At 39.7% G+C, this 20384-nt stretch overlaps 1 protein-coding gene across 2 annotated transcripts in view; it reads right to left on the reverse strand.

Moving 5' to 3' along the window:
- Positions 1 to 20384, reverse strand: part of necab2 (N-terminal EF-hand calcium binding protein 2) — a 137757-nt gene that overhangs the window by 51338 nt on the left and 66035 nt on the right. For both annotated transcript variants that reach the window (XM_063477723.1, XM_063477721.1), the window contains exons 6-7: positions 13106 to 13242; positions 12568 to 12692 (exon numbers count right to left, since the gene is read on the reverse strand). In XM_063477723.1, coding sequence (XP_063333793.1) covers positions 12568 to 12692; positions 13106 to 13242 — 262 coding nt within the window. The remainder of the gene's footprint in view (positions 1 to 12567; positions 12693 to 13105; positions 13243 to 20384) is intronic.

Here is a 20384-nt window from a genome sequence, read left to right on the forward strand (position 1 = left end):
GGTCAGATAAAACTCAAGCTCTGTACAGAAAAGAGCCAAAGTCAGCACCACCTCCTGGGCTGGCTGATGGAGGCTCTTTAGTGGTGTGCAAGACATTAGTGAGGGCCTTTTATAACATGGTGATGGCAATCTTTTATGCACTTGCCTACCGGGGAGGTGGCAGCATGGAGAGGGACAGGAAACAGCTTAATAGACTGGTTAAGAGGGCCAGTTCTATCCTGGCCAGTGCTCTAGGCCTCATAGAGGGGGTGGGTGAGAAGAGGATGTTAGCCAAACTAATGTCCATGATGGGCAACACCCGCCCTCCCCTGCATGAGACTGTGGAAACCATGAGCACTCTAATTCACTTTTTCTTCCTGACCCTGGTGCTACTGTAGCACCTGCATTTCCCCAGTGTGGGATTAATAAAGTCTATATCTATTTCTTGTGACTTCTTTTCTTTACAAGAAGCCATAGAAAGCACCCTATACTCATCTTTCATCTTTCACAAGTTCCTATTGTGGTCTATAAGGAATTCTGGTGATCTTACTGAACTTGCTTGCTATTGAGGTAAACTCGCATCATGTTGTTGCATGTTGACTGTGTAAGCTTGTGTAGTTCCATAGTCACAGATGAATCCTGAATGCACTGCTTTGCCTAAAACAAATGAGAGATTCAAGTTTACTTAAAAGCAACAAATAAATATGAAAGAGCAACACAAAGACAGGCTCTAAACACAGTGGGGTCAAAGTAATCAGTTTCCATATGTGGGTCAGCTTTGTCATATTAAATAGTATTTTATTAAAATTACATAATACCTACTCCTTCATAGGGTGAGCTGTTAGGAATGCCACACAGAAAATGAGAAAACTGGACTGAATAAAGGCAAACTTTGTCCAAATGTGTCCAGTGTGCCAACATTTAGTATATCTACATAAAAAAGATCTGAGGGCTCTTCTTCTGCCCTCCTCACACTGGCTCACTCACCATCTTCCATCCACTCAAAGACCGTTTCCATCGTTATCAGTGCTGGACATATTTTCAAGAATAAATTCCATCTTCCCAGTGGTTCGGAACTTTCGATATTTAATGCTTATCGTACCATAATAGTCAACAGTGCGTAATACTTCTACTACAATTACTGTGACAGTAAAAAACTAAGGAGATTATTGCATCAGATGCAATCAGTATGAAAATTCATGTTCACACTATATTTTACAGGCATAAATTACCAGCTAGTGTGTTTCATATTTCTAAAGACATTTATCATAGCAGAATGCAAAACATCCGGCAACCGCCTTTTCTTTCAATCACAGTTACATAATGTTTAGAGCAGCTGGATGTACACAAATAAAGGGAGTGCAGCTGCATATCTGATACAGAAAAACCCCAGCATAAAATGAAACAGCCAAGTCCATTTAGATTAGCAAAAACACACATAGCTATGAAAAATTGTGCTATCATATTTTATATAGACAAAGAGAAAAAAGATACAGTAGCTTACAAAGTAGTACCAGAAACTACATTATCAGTAAATGTGACTATACTACTTTGGAAATACTGCAACCACCGTCCACCATTCACTAATCTCTCTGTGTGGTTGAGCAAAAATATTGCAGTATTATTGAGAATTTACAGTAATTTTAAATGAGTCTTAAATGATTTATAAAGTTAAACTGGTCCCCTTTTTTAGTTGTGGGAAAGTTCACACTGCAGAAACATCATCCAAACTTAAAAACTGATTTTCCTGATAGGGAAAGGTCAAATGCAAAATCTCGCTGGAAATTTAAACTCCCTGTAAGAGCTGCAGGGCATAATAAAGGGTCACTTAAGGCTTGCAGCAAAATCTCTGTGCAAGGGCAGAATCTATGTTTTCCTCAAGCTAAGACACACGCTCTTACAGTGAATAGCCGTATGTGATGCAGACACACAAAGACACACTTGATTCTGAGTGTGCCTGAAAAAGCACTGAACAATAAACTGCAGTTCATTTGCAATTAAATCTCTTCACTAAAGTGGCGGTACACTTAGAGCAGAAAATGCACTGAAGCACTGCAGCAGCTACAACATAGCATGAGCTGCTTAACTTTAAGTTGGAGGATATATTTAGCTTCTCATTCTCCTCTCTGTCTTACTCCTTTTCTCAGTCTTTGTTTTTTGTTCCACTCATCTCCCACTCACTGCTTTTTATTTCCTTTCTGCTTCCCCTGCCTGCCTGTCATTTAGCAATGACTCTCAGACCAGTTCTGTGGGATTGGATCATTATAGAAGTGCTATTATGGCCAGTGTTGGGGAGTAACGGAATACATGTACCGCCGTTACGTATTTAAAATACAAAATATGAGTAACTGTATTCCGTTACAGTTACCGTTTAAAAATGTGGTATTTAGAATACAGTTACTTTGTTGAAATAAATGGATTACACGGCGGTACTTTCCTGTTTCATATTGTGGCGGGTCAGGACTGTTTGGGTTTTGTTTGTTCTGTTGTTGCAGGCAGCAGCGTTACGGTTGCCATGGTTACAGGGTGACGCTCTCTCTCTGCGTGTTTCCTGGGTGAGAGAGCGCCTTTTTGTTGTTGTTGTTGTGCTAACCTAATAGGCAGAATGCTACAGGTATAGCTCTAAAGAATGTAGCATCATGGGCAGTGTAGTCCGTGCTGCAGGGAGAATGGACTGCCCTACTCGTTATGTGTCTGTGAGCGCGAGGAGGGAGAAAAAGGCCAGTGGAAAAGTACGAGTTGTCATCGAGCAAAAACGGGAGCTGGAAGCATGTAAATATAATAATAACCACTGCAGCCAAGAAGAGTGCCTGACGAGCCCAGTTGTAAGTAAGCTATTAAGACTCGACTGTACACTGTGTTCGTGTTTTCCTCCGAAACAATAAGTTCCGTTGGAGCAGCCTTTCAACGCTCCTCTTTGTCTCTCGCAAGCAAAGTTCACCCACACAACAAAGTAAAGCTATTTTTCGGCTACGAGCCCGACACGGAACCCGCCGTATTAGCCAGAGGTCCCTTTACTACGGTTCGGAGCCGCGGACCTTCAGTAACAGTAATAAATCACAGCAATAGTACATTCACGTAGTTGTAAAAAGCATGATAATATATTAAGTAATCCAAAGTATTCAGAATACGTTACTCTCATTGAGTAACGTAACGGAATACGTTACAGAATACATTTTGGGGCATGTATTCTGTAATCTGTAATGGAATACATTTTAAAAGTAACCTTCCCAACACTGATTATGGCAATAAAAAGAGCCACAAAACAACTTTACTATGACTATGGGAAAACCACTGAGAACATAATTTCTCTAATTTTATTTACTGTTCAAAGGTTTTTTCCCCCCAACACTTGATAATAAACACCCTACGTATGGATACAGGAGAAAGGGTGTTCATTAATACAGTGAAGTAACGACAATACGACTTTCAGGTCTGTTAACAAATGGCACTGGCTGTTTATATTTACAAGCTGCCGATTTTAACACACTGAATGTCAGGGAAGAAGAAGAAGGAGAAGAAGGAATTATGGCCACTCTGGCACCCATATACAGGTGGAGGAGAAAGGAGTTGGGAGTCATTAATCAATCGCCTTGTCCTGACTGAAGACAAAGCACTGCTGACATCAAGGACCTAAGCTGTCAGTGCTGCTTTGCAGCCCACAGCACAGAAGAAAAGGTGGATGTGGGGGAGAAAAGTGATAAAATAGGAAAAGCGATGGCGTGATGAGGTAGATGAAAGACTGAAAACAAGTATGAAAGGTTGGCTTTATACCTTTGCCTTGGTTTAGGAGTCAGGATCCATCCAACATGTAAATATTAAAAGGGGACAGGGTATACTGATGTACAAGCATGTCCACATGCACTTGAACACTGACAAAATTTTAGTTTCTGAAAACATATTCGAAAACATATTCGAGTTACGATATAATTGAAACTCTTTGATATGCATACTCCCATGGAAACAAAAATAGTTTTGGAACTTGGAACAGGTGGTGACTTTTGTACATGGGTATTTTTGAAAACAGAGATTTTCCCTTTTTGTTTAAAAAGAAATCCCATCCACAAGTGCAGTTTTGAAAAAATATCTTCGTCCACATGTAAAACGAAGTCAAACGCTGTCAAGAACATGCCAAGTCCTAACCGTGTAGAAATGTTGGCCAATCAGAAGTCTAGATGCCTGTAAGAGAAACGGTAAACCTTAAGTACATCTGAAAAGTTTTTGTGTTTTTCTTGAAGGCAAGTCAATTTTGTATTGCTTTTCAAGTGCCTTCATCATTTCAAATGTTAATAATTAAAGGCAACATTTTGGATTTTGTCTCATTAGCTCTCTTGGCCAGAGTTTATTCAATAAAGAAAGAAACTAAAAATTTTAAATTAGTCTGAGTGATTCATAATTATAAGTCACAGCGCTGTGAAATATGACTGGTGTAGACTCACAACTTAGGAATGGACAAAATGAATACAGCATACATAAATTTAATTTTAAAAAATTACTTTTTTTCAAAACGACGATGACGTTGGCGTCGGGATTTGGGTTGTGAAAGCGTCTGTGCTGAATGTAGAAGCCACGTCCGAAGTTCACTCTGATGCCTCTGTCTTTCTAAATGGAGGGACAGTAACTGTGTGTGTATATGTAAGCGTGTAAAAACTGCAGATAGTAAGATTAATAGCAACAGTATTTTGTGTATATCCACCATTGTATAAATTTATCTCATGTAAACAACGTGGTGCACAGCGTGACGTCAAAAAAGACTCATATCTTTGACGTTGCGTGACTAAATGTCCGTTTTCCTCATCCACACATAAACGCAAAAACTGAGTTTTTGAAAATCTCCACCCTGGCATGAGTTTTTAAAAATCTCGGTTTTCAGTAACCCAAAATGGCGTTTACATGTGGATGAAAGGCAGAAAAAGCAGCGTTTTCAAAAATACCCGTGTACGTGTGGACGTAGCCATAGTCACTTGGATTTGGAAGCATCTGCTTCCGTGACAACATTTGGTCAAAGCACTTTCAATTTGGGTGAAACACTCAGCCTTTAGCCTGGCCAGTAACAAAAAATCCATCAGAGATAAAGTAAAAACAGACGTTCAGAAAAATACAGAAGGGTTCAACACATTTCACTACAAAACGTGTCATCTGGTCTTAAAAAGAGAAAGGCAAAAGATTAGAGAATGCCATAAAAATATCTCAAAAAAGGCAAACAGTGCTGTTTGGACAGATAAAACTAACCTGCAACAGAATTACACAGAGACAGAGTTTGGAGAAAGGTCACAATCCGATCCATACAACTTCACCTGTGAACACTGGGGGCACTGTTATGCACGGCATGCAGTGGTGCTGTGTCAGTGTTTATTGATGATGTGACAGAAGATGGAAATAGCTCAAATTCAGCCACGCGTGCAAAACTGAGTGAAAAGTGCCTCAGACTATAGGTGGAAACTAAGCCAAAACATACAGTGAAAATGACCAGGGACTTTTTCAAGATCAGGAAGTGGAATATTCTGAAACAACCAATTCAGTCTCCTGCTTTAAACTCCATTGTGGATGTACTTCACCTAAAGAAGATAAAAGTAAAAAGTGGGCAGAAAGACCCAAAACAACATCTGAAGACAGATGCAGGTACGACCTTTACTGCCAGACCCTTCAGGCAATGTCTGACCAAGCATCAGGAGGTGGAAACGCACAGTCCCATGGAAACCCATGAAGTGACATTTAGGCTCCTGAAAATATAGGACTGTGTAACAAACACTTGCAACCAGCCATTCTGCTATTGAATAGCTGTTAATGGAGCTGCTGAAATACAAACTGATGATGCTCATAGTTGGACATGATCACCAAAATAAGTTTAATGTGCCTTTTTACAACACCAAGAAAATGAGCTATCATTTAGTTTGACGTTGAGCTCGTCGCCCACTATGTGTCTGACTGTGTGCTGGGTGTTGTTTTGGCCTGAAGCAAGGCGACCCAGCAGTGCTATAACAGAAGTTCACAAATGAGGTTTTAGTTCAGAGCAAGAGCTCCGCAGATGATACGTGACCAGTTTGTACCAAGTCAGTATGATCCAGAACAACAAACTTCATTTTTCTGTTAAATTTTCAGCACAAATATTTCCAGGCCTGTGACTGCATCATGCTGTTCAGTGGCCTTTTCTGTTTCCAACATATCCCAGGACACACTCCGACAGATGACAGCTGCTTGGATTCACAAAGTGGAAGAACTGAAAAACAGACAGTTCGTGCTGTCACCTTTGTGAAAGTCTCAAATTGATTTTTCTTCTATGAAGAACTTGAACTGAAAAACTTTTTTTTAATTTCTTTTTACTGTCATCTGTGTAAAACTACCCAACTACTTTTTATGCACTTGGTTACCTCAGAAGAAAAACAAGAGAAGCAGAAAAGCTGAAGCAACAATAATTACACTTTTTTTTGCAGATAGATGCAAAAAAAAAAAAAAGTTGTGTTGAATGCAATTTACATAACTAAGAATAATAACACTAAACAGTGCCAGTAAACTGGACTATATCCTCACTGAAGAAGTGTATCGTGTACAAAGAATGATACAAAAGCTAATCCTTAAAGACAAAAACTTTTTGGATAAAACTCTTCAGAGATTACTCGGCACTAAATGTGTTTTTTTTCCCCATCAAATGAGACAAAAAAAATAAAATAAATAATAATAATATGCACTTTGATGGGCTTTAAACGTTCACTGTGAGCAAGCAAAAAGAAGCAAACCTGAGATGAAATTCAGCAGATTTTTGCTTTTGGTGCAGACTCTCTTCATGAACTAAGGTGCTCCACTGATTTACCAAAGACAGTTTTTAATCATAAGTTGTTACTAATGACATTAGTAAGTTTTCTCTTTTACACAAAGGTACAGAGTCACATTAATGAGTAGTAAGTGCCTGTGCTTACCTTCCGTTTAGTGTTAAAGTGGCTGCAATCTTTTTAATTTACAGCTTGTTTTGTAAGTTTTCGATTTTTTGGATAAAGAAGATAAAAATATGAATGTTTTCCTTGACTGAATCACTGTATTATACATACACATCATATGCCACATCCACCAGATGCTGCTTTATTATCCAGCATCCAGCAGCACACTGAATATGTCACTGTCAATGATCTGTGTCATCTCTTCCCCATAGTGTGTACAAAAATATCTGCACTTGCATCAGGGTTAATGACCAAATATCCAAGAGTGAGTTCTTAAGAAGAATTTATACAACTCAATAAAAATAACCCTTTTTTGTCCTGCACAGAATCTTAATCAACAGTTTAGCAGCTTGAAGCTTAACAGCGATGGTGTGATTGCAGGGCTATTTAAGAAACTCCTGAGCAAAGAAGGAGAAAAAACCTCCAGGCTATTTCACATTTCATTTTAGTTGAACCTTAACAGACACACTTTTTCTCACACAAAGAAAAATAGATATATTGCAGATGATTTAGCTACGAGTAAAGTTACATTTTCAGTCCTTGGGCATTCACATAATAACACATCTAATACACTAACAACTTAGAAATTAAGTTACAACAAATGCTAAAGCCATTGACAGCATTCTTCCTTAGGCATCCACACAAATGAACGTGACCATGAATCCAAGAGCAGTGTCACCAGCATGAGCCGTCCAGCTATCAAACAGACAATATTAAGCCTGTAGTTGTTACCTTCTCTGCCTGGCTGCGCGGTACTAAACACCTAGCTGTTAAATTTGTATGGAAGGACCTCTACTATGCGAGTGGCCGTGAATGCACGCAGCTTGAAATAACATCTATTCCAGTCTTTACGGCCAACTAGCTTAGAGCTTGAGCTTGATTATTTCAATGTTGAAAATGGTATCACGTTTTTTATTTAATGCTACAATATGATGAAAAAGGCATCAGTTTAAAAATGTATACCATGAAGTATGAGCAGGAAAATAAATACCACTATCAACAATGCTTTAACATTACCTACTGTACAATCTGAGACTCCAAACTACAACAGTAGTTGATAGCCGCTGCTACAGTGCAACACGTCTATTAACATTCATTGTTTTTCCCTGTTTATTTTCTTCTATTCTGTGGGCTGGGAGTACCAGCATGTTACCATGACTAATGCAAAAAGTAGCTGTAACACTGTGTGTATCATGAATGAGGAAGAATTTCTTGAGCCACAAGGTAAACAAACTTTGGCGGCGTGTTGTCAGAATGACAAAGCTGTGTCAACACAAATCAGCACTCTGTCTCATAGTCTGACTACAGCTCTCCATATCTGTATGTATGTCTATGGCATCCCATTGAAACACACAGATTTATTGACACCAAGGTAGCCATTAGCAGCACTCTTCTCACCTAACTGCAGCAGAGGGGGTACTAAATCTCAAAAACCTGTCAAGGCAACAAACTCATATAGGCTTAATTTTTGTTTTATGTTCAAGTCTTAGCCAAAATGGGCCATGCCACACAAAACTGGAGCACTGTTTATGACATCAGCCGCATGCTGTGACAGTGAACATTTTTCATACTGCGTGACCAGTTAAGGAGACAAGTCAAGCTACTCCTAACAGCAGAGTCCTCCGTCACAGACTAATATTATGTGATCGCCACACAACATTTAGTTAAACCCCAGCAGATCATTCTCTGTTACACTGATAACAAAATAAATCAGTAATGGCTTTGACATCTTCACAATTGTATGTCAGATTTAACCAAATAGAAGATATTAGAAACTAATTCAAATTTTCAAGTCAATAAATCAACAAAACATTTGAGCTGAGACAACACTGTCACTGCAACAGCTTCTTAAAGAGGACGAACATCTGTAAAAAACTGTAGAGGGTACTGTAATTTTACTGTATGTCATTAAAATGACATAAAGACCTTGAGGTAACAGTGTTGAACTTTGACTAACACTGATAATTTCTAAATATATCGAATAACCCATACACTGAATTATTTTTTATTTTGTAAACCCAGGTCATCTTGTACCCTTTTCAGCTTCACGTCCTCTTTGTTAATGCTCCTGCCTTTTCTGAAATATCCTTTCATCTTCACATACACCTCCCCTGTGGCTTTTCATATTTACCAAACTGTCTTTAATCTTTCATATTCTAGAGTTTTATTTTGCTTTGGGGTATTTCTTGTGCATGCCCTCCTGTCAGTTTTTTGACAGTATTAGGCATTGTTTGGATTTTATGTCTTTCTTTCGCCTGTCACTTGCTGCCATGTTTGCTTCATGGGCCGTGTTCATGTGTATGATCCCTGCTCTGTACATTAAAACAGAGATTACTGACTTTTATCTTGTCATCTGTCAAATCCCCGCCTTTGAGTCAGCTTGAGCTCGTGTATAATATGGTTGTCTCCCTCCTTTGAGGGTTTCCTCTCACCTGAGCCTCCACTTATGTTTTTTCACTCTTCCCTGTGAATATTTGTGATGACACTGTTATGACTACTTTAATCAAATATATATGTCTATATAATCTGTATTTTCTTTCATAAGAATCATTAACAGGTTAATAATCCAGGTAAAAGAGCTGTGAAGAAAGTAAACGAAAGACAATGTACAGTTAATTTGTGAATTAATGCACTAATAATTGCCTTACATTGATTACAAGGACTTCACTACCCATAATGCTCTTATAAGTTATCTAGCAATGTAAGGATATTACTTTCTAAACACAAGAAACTAGTTAAGCCTGTGAAATACGTGTATTCCTGGTTTACATTGATTAGAGAAAATGTCTCTTTTCAAGCGTAGGGTCTCTTCTTGTTTTGGAGCCACTATGAGATAGCAGTAATTCCCTTTGCAGTATCAAGAAAATTACCCGAATACATCTGCAAAAATAGCGGCAGGGCTCACCCAAACAGACAATGATTACGATTCTGCAGTTCAGATACTCCAAAGGTTCTCATTGGAAATGCGCATATGTCAAAGCTAGTGAATCTCACTCATCCAGTGTTGGTGCACCGAGGCAGTTATATGATGAATGCAAAATTCAAATTGGGAGCCTAGAGTCAATGGGACTGGTATTGGATACCTGCCAAAGATGCTACTAGAGGACATGACTCTTGATTGTAGCTGTCAGAGTTGAGCAGAAGACAAATGGAAGGTGCTGGATGTTCTTCAGGACTATCAGAGTGGATAGAGAACTTGGCAAATGATGACCTCGTACAATCAGAGAAAGAGCCTCTCTGCTCACAAGCCATGCAGGAAATCATTGTCCTCCAGTGACATGAAACTAAAGAAACCATGAATGGCACCCACCCATGCACTGAAATCACATTTGTAGAAAATGAAGAAGCTAGGCAGGCACTTTGTATGATTTGGAAATATACTGCAAGGCAAAGGACAAGTCATTTGTAACATGTGGAGGCTGGCATCACATATCTATTTGTGAGGAAAAATGAGGCACATCCATGTACGGAGTCTAAACAGACAATGTCATTTTGTCAGTACTTTCCCATCAGAAAAGATGAAGCCTGACAATGAGAACACTCTGTTGTTGCATTCTGCCAAAGCGTGGGGGGTAAGGAACACGTGTAGGATGATAGTCTGTTTCTCGCTTTATGGAGGAAGTCAGAAGAGCTTTGATTGTGACAACGCAGTGATGGTGCTGGAACGACCAATCATCAGACAAGGGACATTTAACCTCTGCACATTTGGCTCTGTAACATGTGAAGCTCAGCTTGGAAACCAACTGGCATAAACTGTAATATACCGAAATAGAAACAGCTGCAACCTCTCAAGTGTGCGCTTGCATTAAAGGTTCTCCGTGATTTCACACAGAGGGAGGTGAAGAGGTCTAATATTTGCACACTTCCCTGGAGATACAAAACCTAACTTTTTGTGGCAGCTGGCTCACGTTGCTAGTGGCTAATAATTAAGGTCAGATACAGAGCAGACTGGTGTCATTAGATTATAACTTTGCATGGGCAGTTCGGGACCCTGTAATAGTGTCCATCATGAATTCTGAAAATTTAGGTAACTGAGAATCACAAATGAAAAGTCTGGGAGTGAACGAATGAACAAAGCTGCTCTGACAACAAAACAACTCTGGGCAACTACCGCACTGGCAAGAAATGGTTAAAAAGGTTTGAAAAGAAAATCAAAAAAGATATCAATGAAGTGATGGAGGACAACTTGACAAAAGGGATGGTGAGGATGTGCAAAGGAATAATAAATCACTATTAAACATTCAAGCGTAATACCTGAAAAAGGATAAATTAGTCCCTGAATTTAGGAAGTCCCTGTCTAAAGGAGTGCTTCTACACATATCAGCATCATAACTGGATTGGGATGCTGGGAGATTTCTGTGGTTTATGGCACTGTTAACAGGAGCTGCATGTGCTCAGAATGACCAGGGCAGTGCCCAGCAGAAGGAAGGACATTTAACAATACCCAGTGGTGATAAAGACCATCAGAACCTCACTTTATGTGAATGTCTTTATGCAAGTTTGCAGGAGGTGTCAGTGGCCCACTCAGTGACAGCAACATTGAGCACCGTGTCTGCTGCAGGCATGGCCCCCCAGTTTAAGTGAATAACAAGCTCTCTAGACCTGATAGTGAGTAGATCTCTAAAATTCACATCATTTCAATGGCAAGGCAGACATTTCACACAGTTGTTTCAAGGTATATCTTTTGCATTTAGATTTAAGGCAAAGGTTGGACAACAGAAAGTGGCACCACTTCCACTGTTGTTAATTTCAGAGGATTATGCAAAGTCATCGGGGTGTATTATGCCAGAGATCCAGCTCAAAGGGAGCTGGAGCCAGAATAACATCAATGAACCACAAGAGTTCAGTGTTCAGACATTACATAAAGTTTTGTTAGCAGTCCAAGAGTTAATTGTATTTCAGGGTCCATTCACTAAAGAAAATGCCTGACTTTTAAGTACATGTCTCATCGAATAAATTCCAAAGTAATTAGACTAAAGTACAAAAACCATATTGAAAAAAAATGTGAGGTGTCACTTTTTGGAAAAGCAATTTGTTTGAAGGGTACAAAGTGTCAAAGTGAGGGTACAGTGTTGCGCTAACTGCCAGCTGGTGAAGGATGACACAGAGAGAAAGACCAACAGAGTAAAAGAGAGAGAAAAAAGGAACTTTTAGTGCTCTTGCACATCCTCATATAGAAAATCACCAGACAGTCAAGTGCTGAGTGGACTAACACACTCTTACCCTTAAATTTTAACACCTTGTGGGATATGCTGAAAAAAATAAACTCCCCATGTTCTCTCTTTTCTTCCTTAGCCATCGCTTTCTTTATTCACCGTCTTCCTCCCCTGCTTTTAGTTCAGCTCTTGACTCCTCAAAAACCCGTTCCCTCATTTCCATGAGAATTTCTCTGCACTGCCCTTTCCGCTACGGGGAAGCTGCATCAGACCTGTGCAGGTGGCTGATTTAGGTGTTTTACAATGGAGCATAAATTACATAAGGATAAGTGTGTGTGCAGTAAAATTGATGAGTAACAGTTAGAGTTTGATTTCTGCTCAGTCAGAACGCTGTAACCTTGCTAAAAGTATGGGATGTGGAGCTAATTACATGAAGGATGGCCTCCAATCATGCAATCTTCAGCGTGTGCTTTAGTGTGTGTGTTTGTAGTTGTCACCTGAAGCAGTATTGATGGTCCTGACAGCCTCCCTGGCGCTGACTCTGTTATTAGGGGGATAGTCAGGGACAGTGTTTTCGTAGCGCTTCCCTGACATCCGTGGACTCACTTTGGCAGGTAGATGACTGAAAAATAGAGAGATGGAGAAGGATGGAGAGGAGGGAAGGGGGAAAAGAGAATTAGATAAAAAAGTGAGGAGGAGGAACAGAGAATAGAAGACAAAAAAACAATAAAATGCCTTGGATTTGGAGAATTGGCTTACGCACGAGTTATACAAAAGAGGAATGAAGGTGAGATAGAAGGTGATGAAAATGTGATGAAGGAGATGAAAATTGGTTTCTGTGTGTGCGTGCAAGAGCGACAGATGTTTTAACCAAAGACGATTTGTGCTTGAAACAGTGCCTGGTTCCCATTACAGCCGCTGACAATCTGAGTTTTACACATAATACCGTGACACATGTGCACAGTCACGAACAAACACACATGTGCACATTCCCAATTTCACACATAACAGCCAGCGTTCCCCTCATTGGCTCACCCTGATTGGCTGTGCTGCTCATCAATGGCATCCACGGCACTCTCCACAGAGCTCAGGAGAGACTGGATCTGATTGGCTGACTCCTTCAGCAGGAAACGGGTAACAAATTGCTCCACGTTGGTTCCCCTCTCATACACCTGGAGAGAAAAAAAAAGGATTGACAGCGTGTGTCATATATAATTTGAGTTGTTCTGTCAAAAGATGTAACATCAAAATGTCTGTGAAGTCAATGTTTTTTTCCCCTTTCATCATGTCTTTCACACATCACAGCGCAGCACTGCAGCCTTCCTGTCCGTTACTATCCTGAAGAGACTTTCCAGCTCAAATCTTATTTTGCTCCTTCCTTGCATTCATTTAATGGTTGATTTGCTTCTCGCAGTGGACAGACAGCAGATAGGGAGGCAAAAATAACAAGTAAAAACAGACTAGTGCACTGTATTTGGAGAACATGACAGCTGGTAATGGATTATTGGATAATGAACGACTTGAGACGTCTATACAGACAGTTGATTATTTGACTTTGTGGATGTAGTGTGTTGCAGCTGCAGTGAAAAAGGAAAGGTTGGTGTCACTGAAGGTTTGAGACAAGCGTTGTCTTTCACAAACTTATAACTTCAAATGAAGACTGTGGCTTTTCTTCACACGACCACTACTGTGTGATGCTATTCTGCTGTGTGTGCTAATTACTGTAAATGATATATATAAATATAGCTTTTACTTTTAGAATTTAAGAAGCACTTTTGCTTAAAGGAAATGTTGAATTATGGAAATCTTGTAGCCCCATAGGGACACGAAAATGTGACTTCCTACTTCCTACTGTTTCAGTTCAGATTCAGCAGACAAAGACACGAAGCCGCTGAAAAGATATTCTCCTTCTCTTACAATACACAAAGGCATTGCAGCAAGAAAGGAGAGGGATCAATAAAGTCATCAGTTGTCAGCATCATTCACCGTTCTACTACAATACTGATCCACCCGATTTACACCAGCCACCTTAGATGAAGTGCATCGGTCTGTTGGTATTCAGCTTTCCCAGAGCTGTTTTAAATTGTGTCATGAGTGGCTATGAGCTATGAGTCCTTGAACGAAAGCGTATTTAAAATAAATGAGAATCCAATAATACATGACAGACCTGTGAATGTGGAAAATTTGGAAAAGTTTTTAAATTTTTTTTACGTCAATCAAACATTTTCAAAGACAGAAGCTAAAAAAAAGACAAGTGACATCCTGGTGAACGCATCAAAGCAGGCGTCCCTGAGCTGCTCCACTGATAGTGTGAACACAGCAAACTATCAGAGGAGTTGAGTGTTTCAGATAAGACTGGCACTCCTGCTTTAACTCTGATGACCTTATCACAGCGACCACTTAATTATTTATCGGCGTGAGGGTGTGCTTTAAATAAAGAAAAAAAAGCCAGTCCATTCAAAATGAGTAGCAGCACATCTGTCAGTTCTGGATTTCAAGCTGTGTGCGTGAGGCTGTACTTTACAGTTTACTGCAAGTTACAGTTTGCATTTAAAGACTTTTAGGTAGTGTTTTGGTTTTTCTTTGTTCTCTTTCTCTCTCAAAAAATTAATCTAAATTCTAAAAAATTGACATGAATAGTTCATTTTCGCTCCAAGTTGGGAACATTAGCATGTCTGTATAAGAAATTGAAGAGTTATTTCCAAGGCTAGTGGTTACAGTATATGTAAACATGTATGTAAAATAAAACGAAACTAATAAGAGTATGTTTCTAAAATTTTAACCCTCATTATTTCTACTGTACCAATATTTGACCATATTATTAAGTAATTTAGGTCCTGGTAACCCATCGAGGGCAAACCGTGGCTCTTACCACTTGCTGGTTGGGAGTTTTGTTCCCAACTGCCCTGAAGACCCTAAATTGGACCAGCAGAAGAAAATGCATTGAAGTGCTTTTATTCATGCATATCTGAAACTGTTTTAGTCAGTATATAGAAGGAGAAATACACAGCTGCAGCTCTAGCATATTTTATAGCAAAAATAAAGCCCAATAAATCATAAACATAGTAGTACTAGGCAGTCTATTTGATGAATGTGCCATGTCTGGCAACCTTAAAAGTAGAAAAATGAAAAGAAAAAAGCATCAGGTTGCATTTTAGGAATAGATAAAATCTGGTAGTGGTGGTACTGGATCTCAAGGGAGGAAAGCATAAAAAAAACATCCATCCATCCATCCATCCATCCTCTGGAGTCTGGAGCCTATCCCAGCTACCATAGGCGGGCAGGGTACACCCTGGACAGGTCGCTAGCCTGTTGCAGGGCCAACACGCAGAGATAGACAACTATTCACACTCACATTTACACATATGGCCAATTAACTTAACTGCATGTCTTTGGTGGGAGGAATCTGATGTACCCGGAGATAACCCACGCAGACATGTGGAGAACATGCAAACACCACACAGAAAGGCGAGATTATGGTGCGTCAAAGCTAATCACCTGGAAACATTTCAAAGTCAACCAAAGTATTTTCCACCAACTCATGGGGCAACTTCAGCTTAATTAGCTAACTGGACACAGCTGAACCAATTTGCTTCACCCAGATGTCTTCAGTCTGCAAACTTAAGAGATGGTGAGAGAATTTGAATTCTATTTTTGCTGCTAACGTTGGGGCCTGACAGGCAACGGTGACAAAGAAATAAAACTGCCAGCTTTCATGTACTGCTTAAGACATGTTTAAGGCCAAAACCTTTTCAGAATAATACATGAAAACCTGACTATTGAACACCAGGCCATAACTGACTGCACATGTACTCTAGAGAGTGGAGTCAGTCGGTCATGTCAGCTTTACTGTCAGGAGTCACAGTGCAGTGATTCAGGAAGACAATTAAGGTTCCTGTGCATTCACCCATTCTCTGCTGCACTCTAATCAAAGACAAACGCTCCCGTGAGACAGCGAATCACACAGGCCTCTGTATTGACTTCCATTATCATAGTCAATGACTTCCACACATGCACACAAGCAAGCATACACTGAAAGAGCCAAACTCATCCGTATCTGTGTGCAGAGTAGTCCAGTCAGCTAGTTCTGATTTTCAAAAGCATCCAATAAAAGCTCAACTATCTGTAAAACAGCAACCAGATTACAGAATTTAGGCTTGTGGTCCAATTTGTACTTACTGTTTTATTCAGGAGGCGCCAATGACACATTAATGACTACCACGCTGAGATTAAATTATTTAAGAGGGATACACGTCTGAATAAACAGAAATGAAAAAGGAGAATCTTATCAGTTTTATTGAATAGTTTATGAGGGTGTTGCGAGTCATTTGTGGACATTTAGTCTTTAAATTGGAAAATGCTGATAAAGTCTTGCCATTTATTTGGTATATTCAGCATGCTTTGTCTTTAGTTAGACAAGCTGAGTGCTAGCATTTATAGCAAACAAAAAAAATATTGGTAGGAAATTCCCTCTGGGTAAATGTAAATGCATGTGCCTTATAAATCAGCAGATTTGCAAGAAGAATGAGCTAAGATATAAGAGGTATGATTGGTCGGTAGAGGCAAAATAATAGATGAAGGTTGAGATATAACTGCCCTTAGCACAATTATCCAAATGTTCATATACAAAACAAACACAAGATTTAACACAACAGTCCGGGCGACTCAGGGGGTTGGGAAGCTCATCTGTAACCGGAAGGTTGCCGGTTCGATGCCCCAGCTCTCTCTGTCCTGGTCGTTGTGTCCTTGGGCAAGACACTTTACCCTACTGCCTACTTGGCCAGAGGGGCCGATGGCGCGATATGGCAGCCTCGCTTCTGTCAGTCTGCCCCAATGCAGCTGTGCCTGCACCAGTGAGTGAATGAATAGTGGAATTGTAAAGCGCTTTGGGTGCCTAGAAAAGTGCTATATAAATGCAAACCATTATTATTATCATTAACAGAGCCATTATCCACAGACTGGATGGAAATGAATGGATGTGTCACAAACAACAAGAAGCTTATTTGTTTCCTTGTCGATACTGATCCTTAATGTGTCACCCCATACATATATATTACCTTATTATGTCGTTGTAAGTTTTTAAGCATTGATAAACCTAACATGAAGACAGATTTCAATCTCACATAAAATGGAAGAGTGCATGAGCTCATATGAACGTGTATGCAAGATCGCTGATCATAACTGTAACATTTGGGCACTACTTGCAAAGGTTTGCATCAAAGCAAACCATGAAAATAAGATTTGACAAACTGGAGAGTTGTAGGGACACACAAGCTACCAAGAATATGAAGTATGAAATTTTAAAGGCACTGTGCAGAATTCAAAAAATTCTCAATTTGGGTATCCAAAAACATGCCACCAGTATAACTTTAGAGAAAATGGAGTGCCTTAATGGCCAAGGCGTTTAAGGCCTAACAGCTCTGTGGCACACCATTCCCCATCTCTCCCTCTCTCCCCCATTTTTTCTGTCATTGCTGCACTAAAGAATTACATTTATTCAAATTAACTGATGTAAACATGAAATTGAAAATCACGATTAGTGTAAAGCAATGCACAGAAGTGTGTAAAACAAAAGCAATGGCTCAGCTGCATTTATGAAAACCTGCCACACAGAACAGATACAGCAACACTACAAGAGGGCCCGAGGCTGTAAACAGTATAACAAATATATTTTTATGCTATTACAGTTGCAGGCAGAGTTTTTTTCAGCTTTTTTCAAGAAATCATTTTCCAGCACATTTTCAGTGACATGAGGCTGTTATAAGAGATCACGTTTGTGTCCTTACTGAAAATGTCGCTTTAAATTTTACGCACTTACAAGTAAAAACATATTCCTGACAAGTACCTTGACACAGTGCTGTTTTAAATACAGCGGGTGCTGACACTGAATACTGGCCTTCTTTCCCCTTTGTAGAATTAACTGATGAATAAAAACTACTGCATTATTTTTCAACACCACTAACAACTCTACTTTTAGTGCTTGATGTATGTGTTAACAAGGTTAACCGAGAAACAACCTAAATAAACCTTTTTTATTGACCATTCTAAAAGTACAGATGGAAAAATACAACCAAGAAGTCAGCTGTTACAATGCTAACAGTATATAAAGCAACTGTTTCGTAGAATTGCCGATCTATTTAATGTTGTGAACAGTCATTATGCATCCTTAAAGTACAAAAGTAGAAAATTTACAGATACATAAAGTTCCGACTAGGTGCTGATAAATACACAAAGCAGTCAAAACACTGTGCAGGGTGTTTTAAAGACTGTTTTAAAGATCATGACTTAACAATGGAGGCCATCTGATGAGCCCCTGTATGACACCAGGCTGTATAACATGTGCAATTTTACCAAACATTAATAACATTTGGTTTAACACATCTGAAACTATCCAAACTTTTAAACACATTTGCACCAGTTAATGATGTTAATCCAGCTCAAACAGCTGCAGAACGCTTTAAAATATGAAGTGAATGCAACATTTATTAGGTAGAGTGTATATCCACCGTGGTCCAGCCCATCCTCCCCGTTCTTCCTCAGTCATCCTGCCCCCTCCTCGCTCCCTCTTTCGAGTGTTTCACATGGACCCAGCTACAAAACCCAGGATATGAAAACTGTGATCTATAATTCACACAGATCACTGACCCAGGAGGAGATACACCCTCCCTCTCTCAGCTGGCTCCCTGAACACGACCTGGTAATTAGCTTTGTGTATTATTCCTAGCATCTATAAGTGTGTCTTTATCTCATAGATAAACTGAGTTACAGTGTTACTGTGTTGAAATACAAAGCTCTCCTTCAAACCATCACAATGGTGAGGCTTAACATTTTTATTGTATTTTGATGCCTCTTCCAAACAGCATTGTGCCAGAGACTTCCTATGAAATGATGCATGTGCGTAAAGCATCAATATGCCCTGACAGAGTTTTTATTCCAGCATGGAGGTGGCTTTGTTGCTAGAAAAATTAAAATAAAGGCCTTTCTTTAACTTACCTGGTTGAGCATGGGACTAATGTGGCAAAAGGTTGCAGGAGCCTGGGTTTGATTCTGCCCCACTGTCCAATAAAAGTGAAAATTAGTCAAAAAGTATTTTTTTCAGTAAAACTAATTTATTCAGTTACTAGTAAGAGACTGCATCAGGGAGGTCACTCAGTCCTTTGTATGTGCCTGTGATATTCATCCTGCTCTCTTGCATTTCCCTCATTTTCTTAAGGTTACAACAAAACTCCTCATTAACAACCTACGCATGTGTTCAGCCCCCCCCTTTCTGACACACACACACACACACTTTGTAGCAAGATGGAGGTGGCTGATTACAGAAGATTGTAGGTGGTAATCAGTGATTACAGAGGTTGTTCTAGTTAGGGGAAATTATTCCACCCTCAGCCCGTCCCTGATGGGGTCACAAAAGCTTTGTGGAGAGGCAGTGGTGACATGTTCATCTCCAGTATGATTGACACGAGTGGCTACTCGTGGCTACAGTTACCTTCTGTTATGACCTAAGGCAAACAAGGTAGCATAATGCTCTCTTTGAAACTGTGATAAAAACCTGCATCCCAGTAGAAACAAACTCTATAAGAATATCACCTCTGCTTCACATCCAAGTATCTGCTCAAGATCTGGGGCAGCAAATTAAAAGAACTATAGCAGCATCTGAAATACATTATTAGAGAAAAATGATAAAACCTTTAATGAATTCATATCAAGGATGCACTGTTCAGTAAAGTAAGAACTTTACTTCTTATTCGATTTGCTTTTACGTGCCTTGCAAAATTGACTTCATTAAACTCACTCACTTCATGCAAACAGCCTCAGTGCAGTGTGTGGCAAACCTTTGCAGACAACATCAGGCCATTTGCCATATGCTTCCCTTGCACTTTAAAGCTACACATCGACTTCATTAATTCTAACAAAATGGGAGAGGAGAGAAGAGGTTAACCTAAGAACCTCTGCTCACAGCAGCATCCACCAAGATGTAATGACTGGGTTCTGCATGATGAAACAGTGAGTGGCTCTCCCATTTTAGTAAAGCCCCAAATCAAGTTGTGATTGTGGTGCTGTTCAGTCTTAATAATGTAACAACGGTCTTCACAGTTCACAGTACATCAGGACAGAGACAAAGCTGTTGCTGGCTGACCATCTCTCAGACAGACGGCTGACATAGAGGATGTAAGTGTTGGTATCGATCCACTGATAATTCGTTATATCCTTCAACTTAGCGTGAAGGAGCACGATCAGTCTCAAAGGAGAGAAATTGAGTGAGAGCTCTTAGAAGAGAATGGATGTGCAATCAGGTGCGAAAAAAAGAGACAAA

This window comes from Pelmatolapia mariae, linkage group LG7 (genome assembly GCF_036321145.2).
Source record: "Pelmatolapia mariae isolate MD_Pm_ZW linkage group LG7, Pm_UMD_F_2, whole genome shotgun sequence".
In the NCBI taxonomy this organism is placed as follows: domain Eukaryota; kingdom Metazoa; phylum Chordata; class Actinopteri; order Cichliformes; family Cichlidae; genus Pelmatolapia; species Pelmatolapia mariae.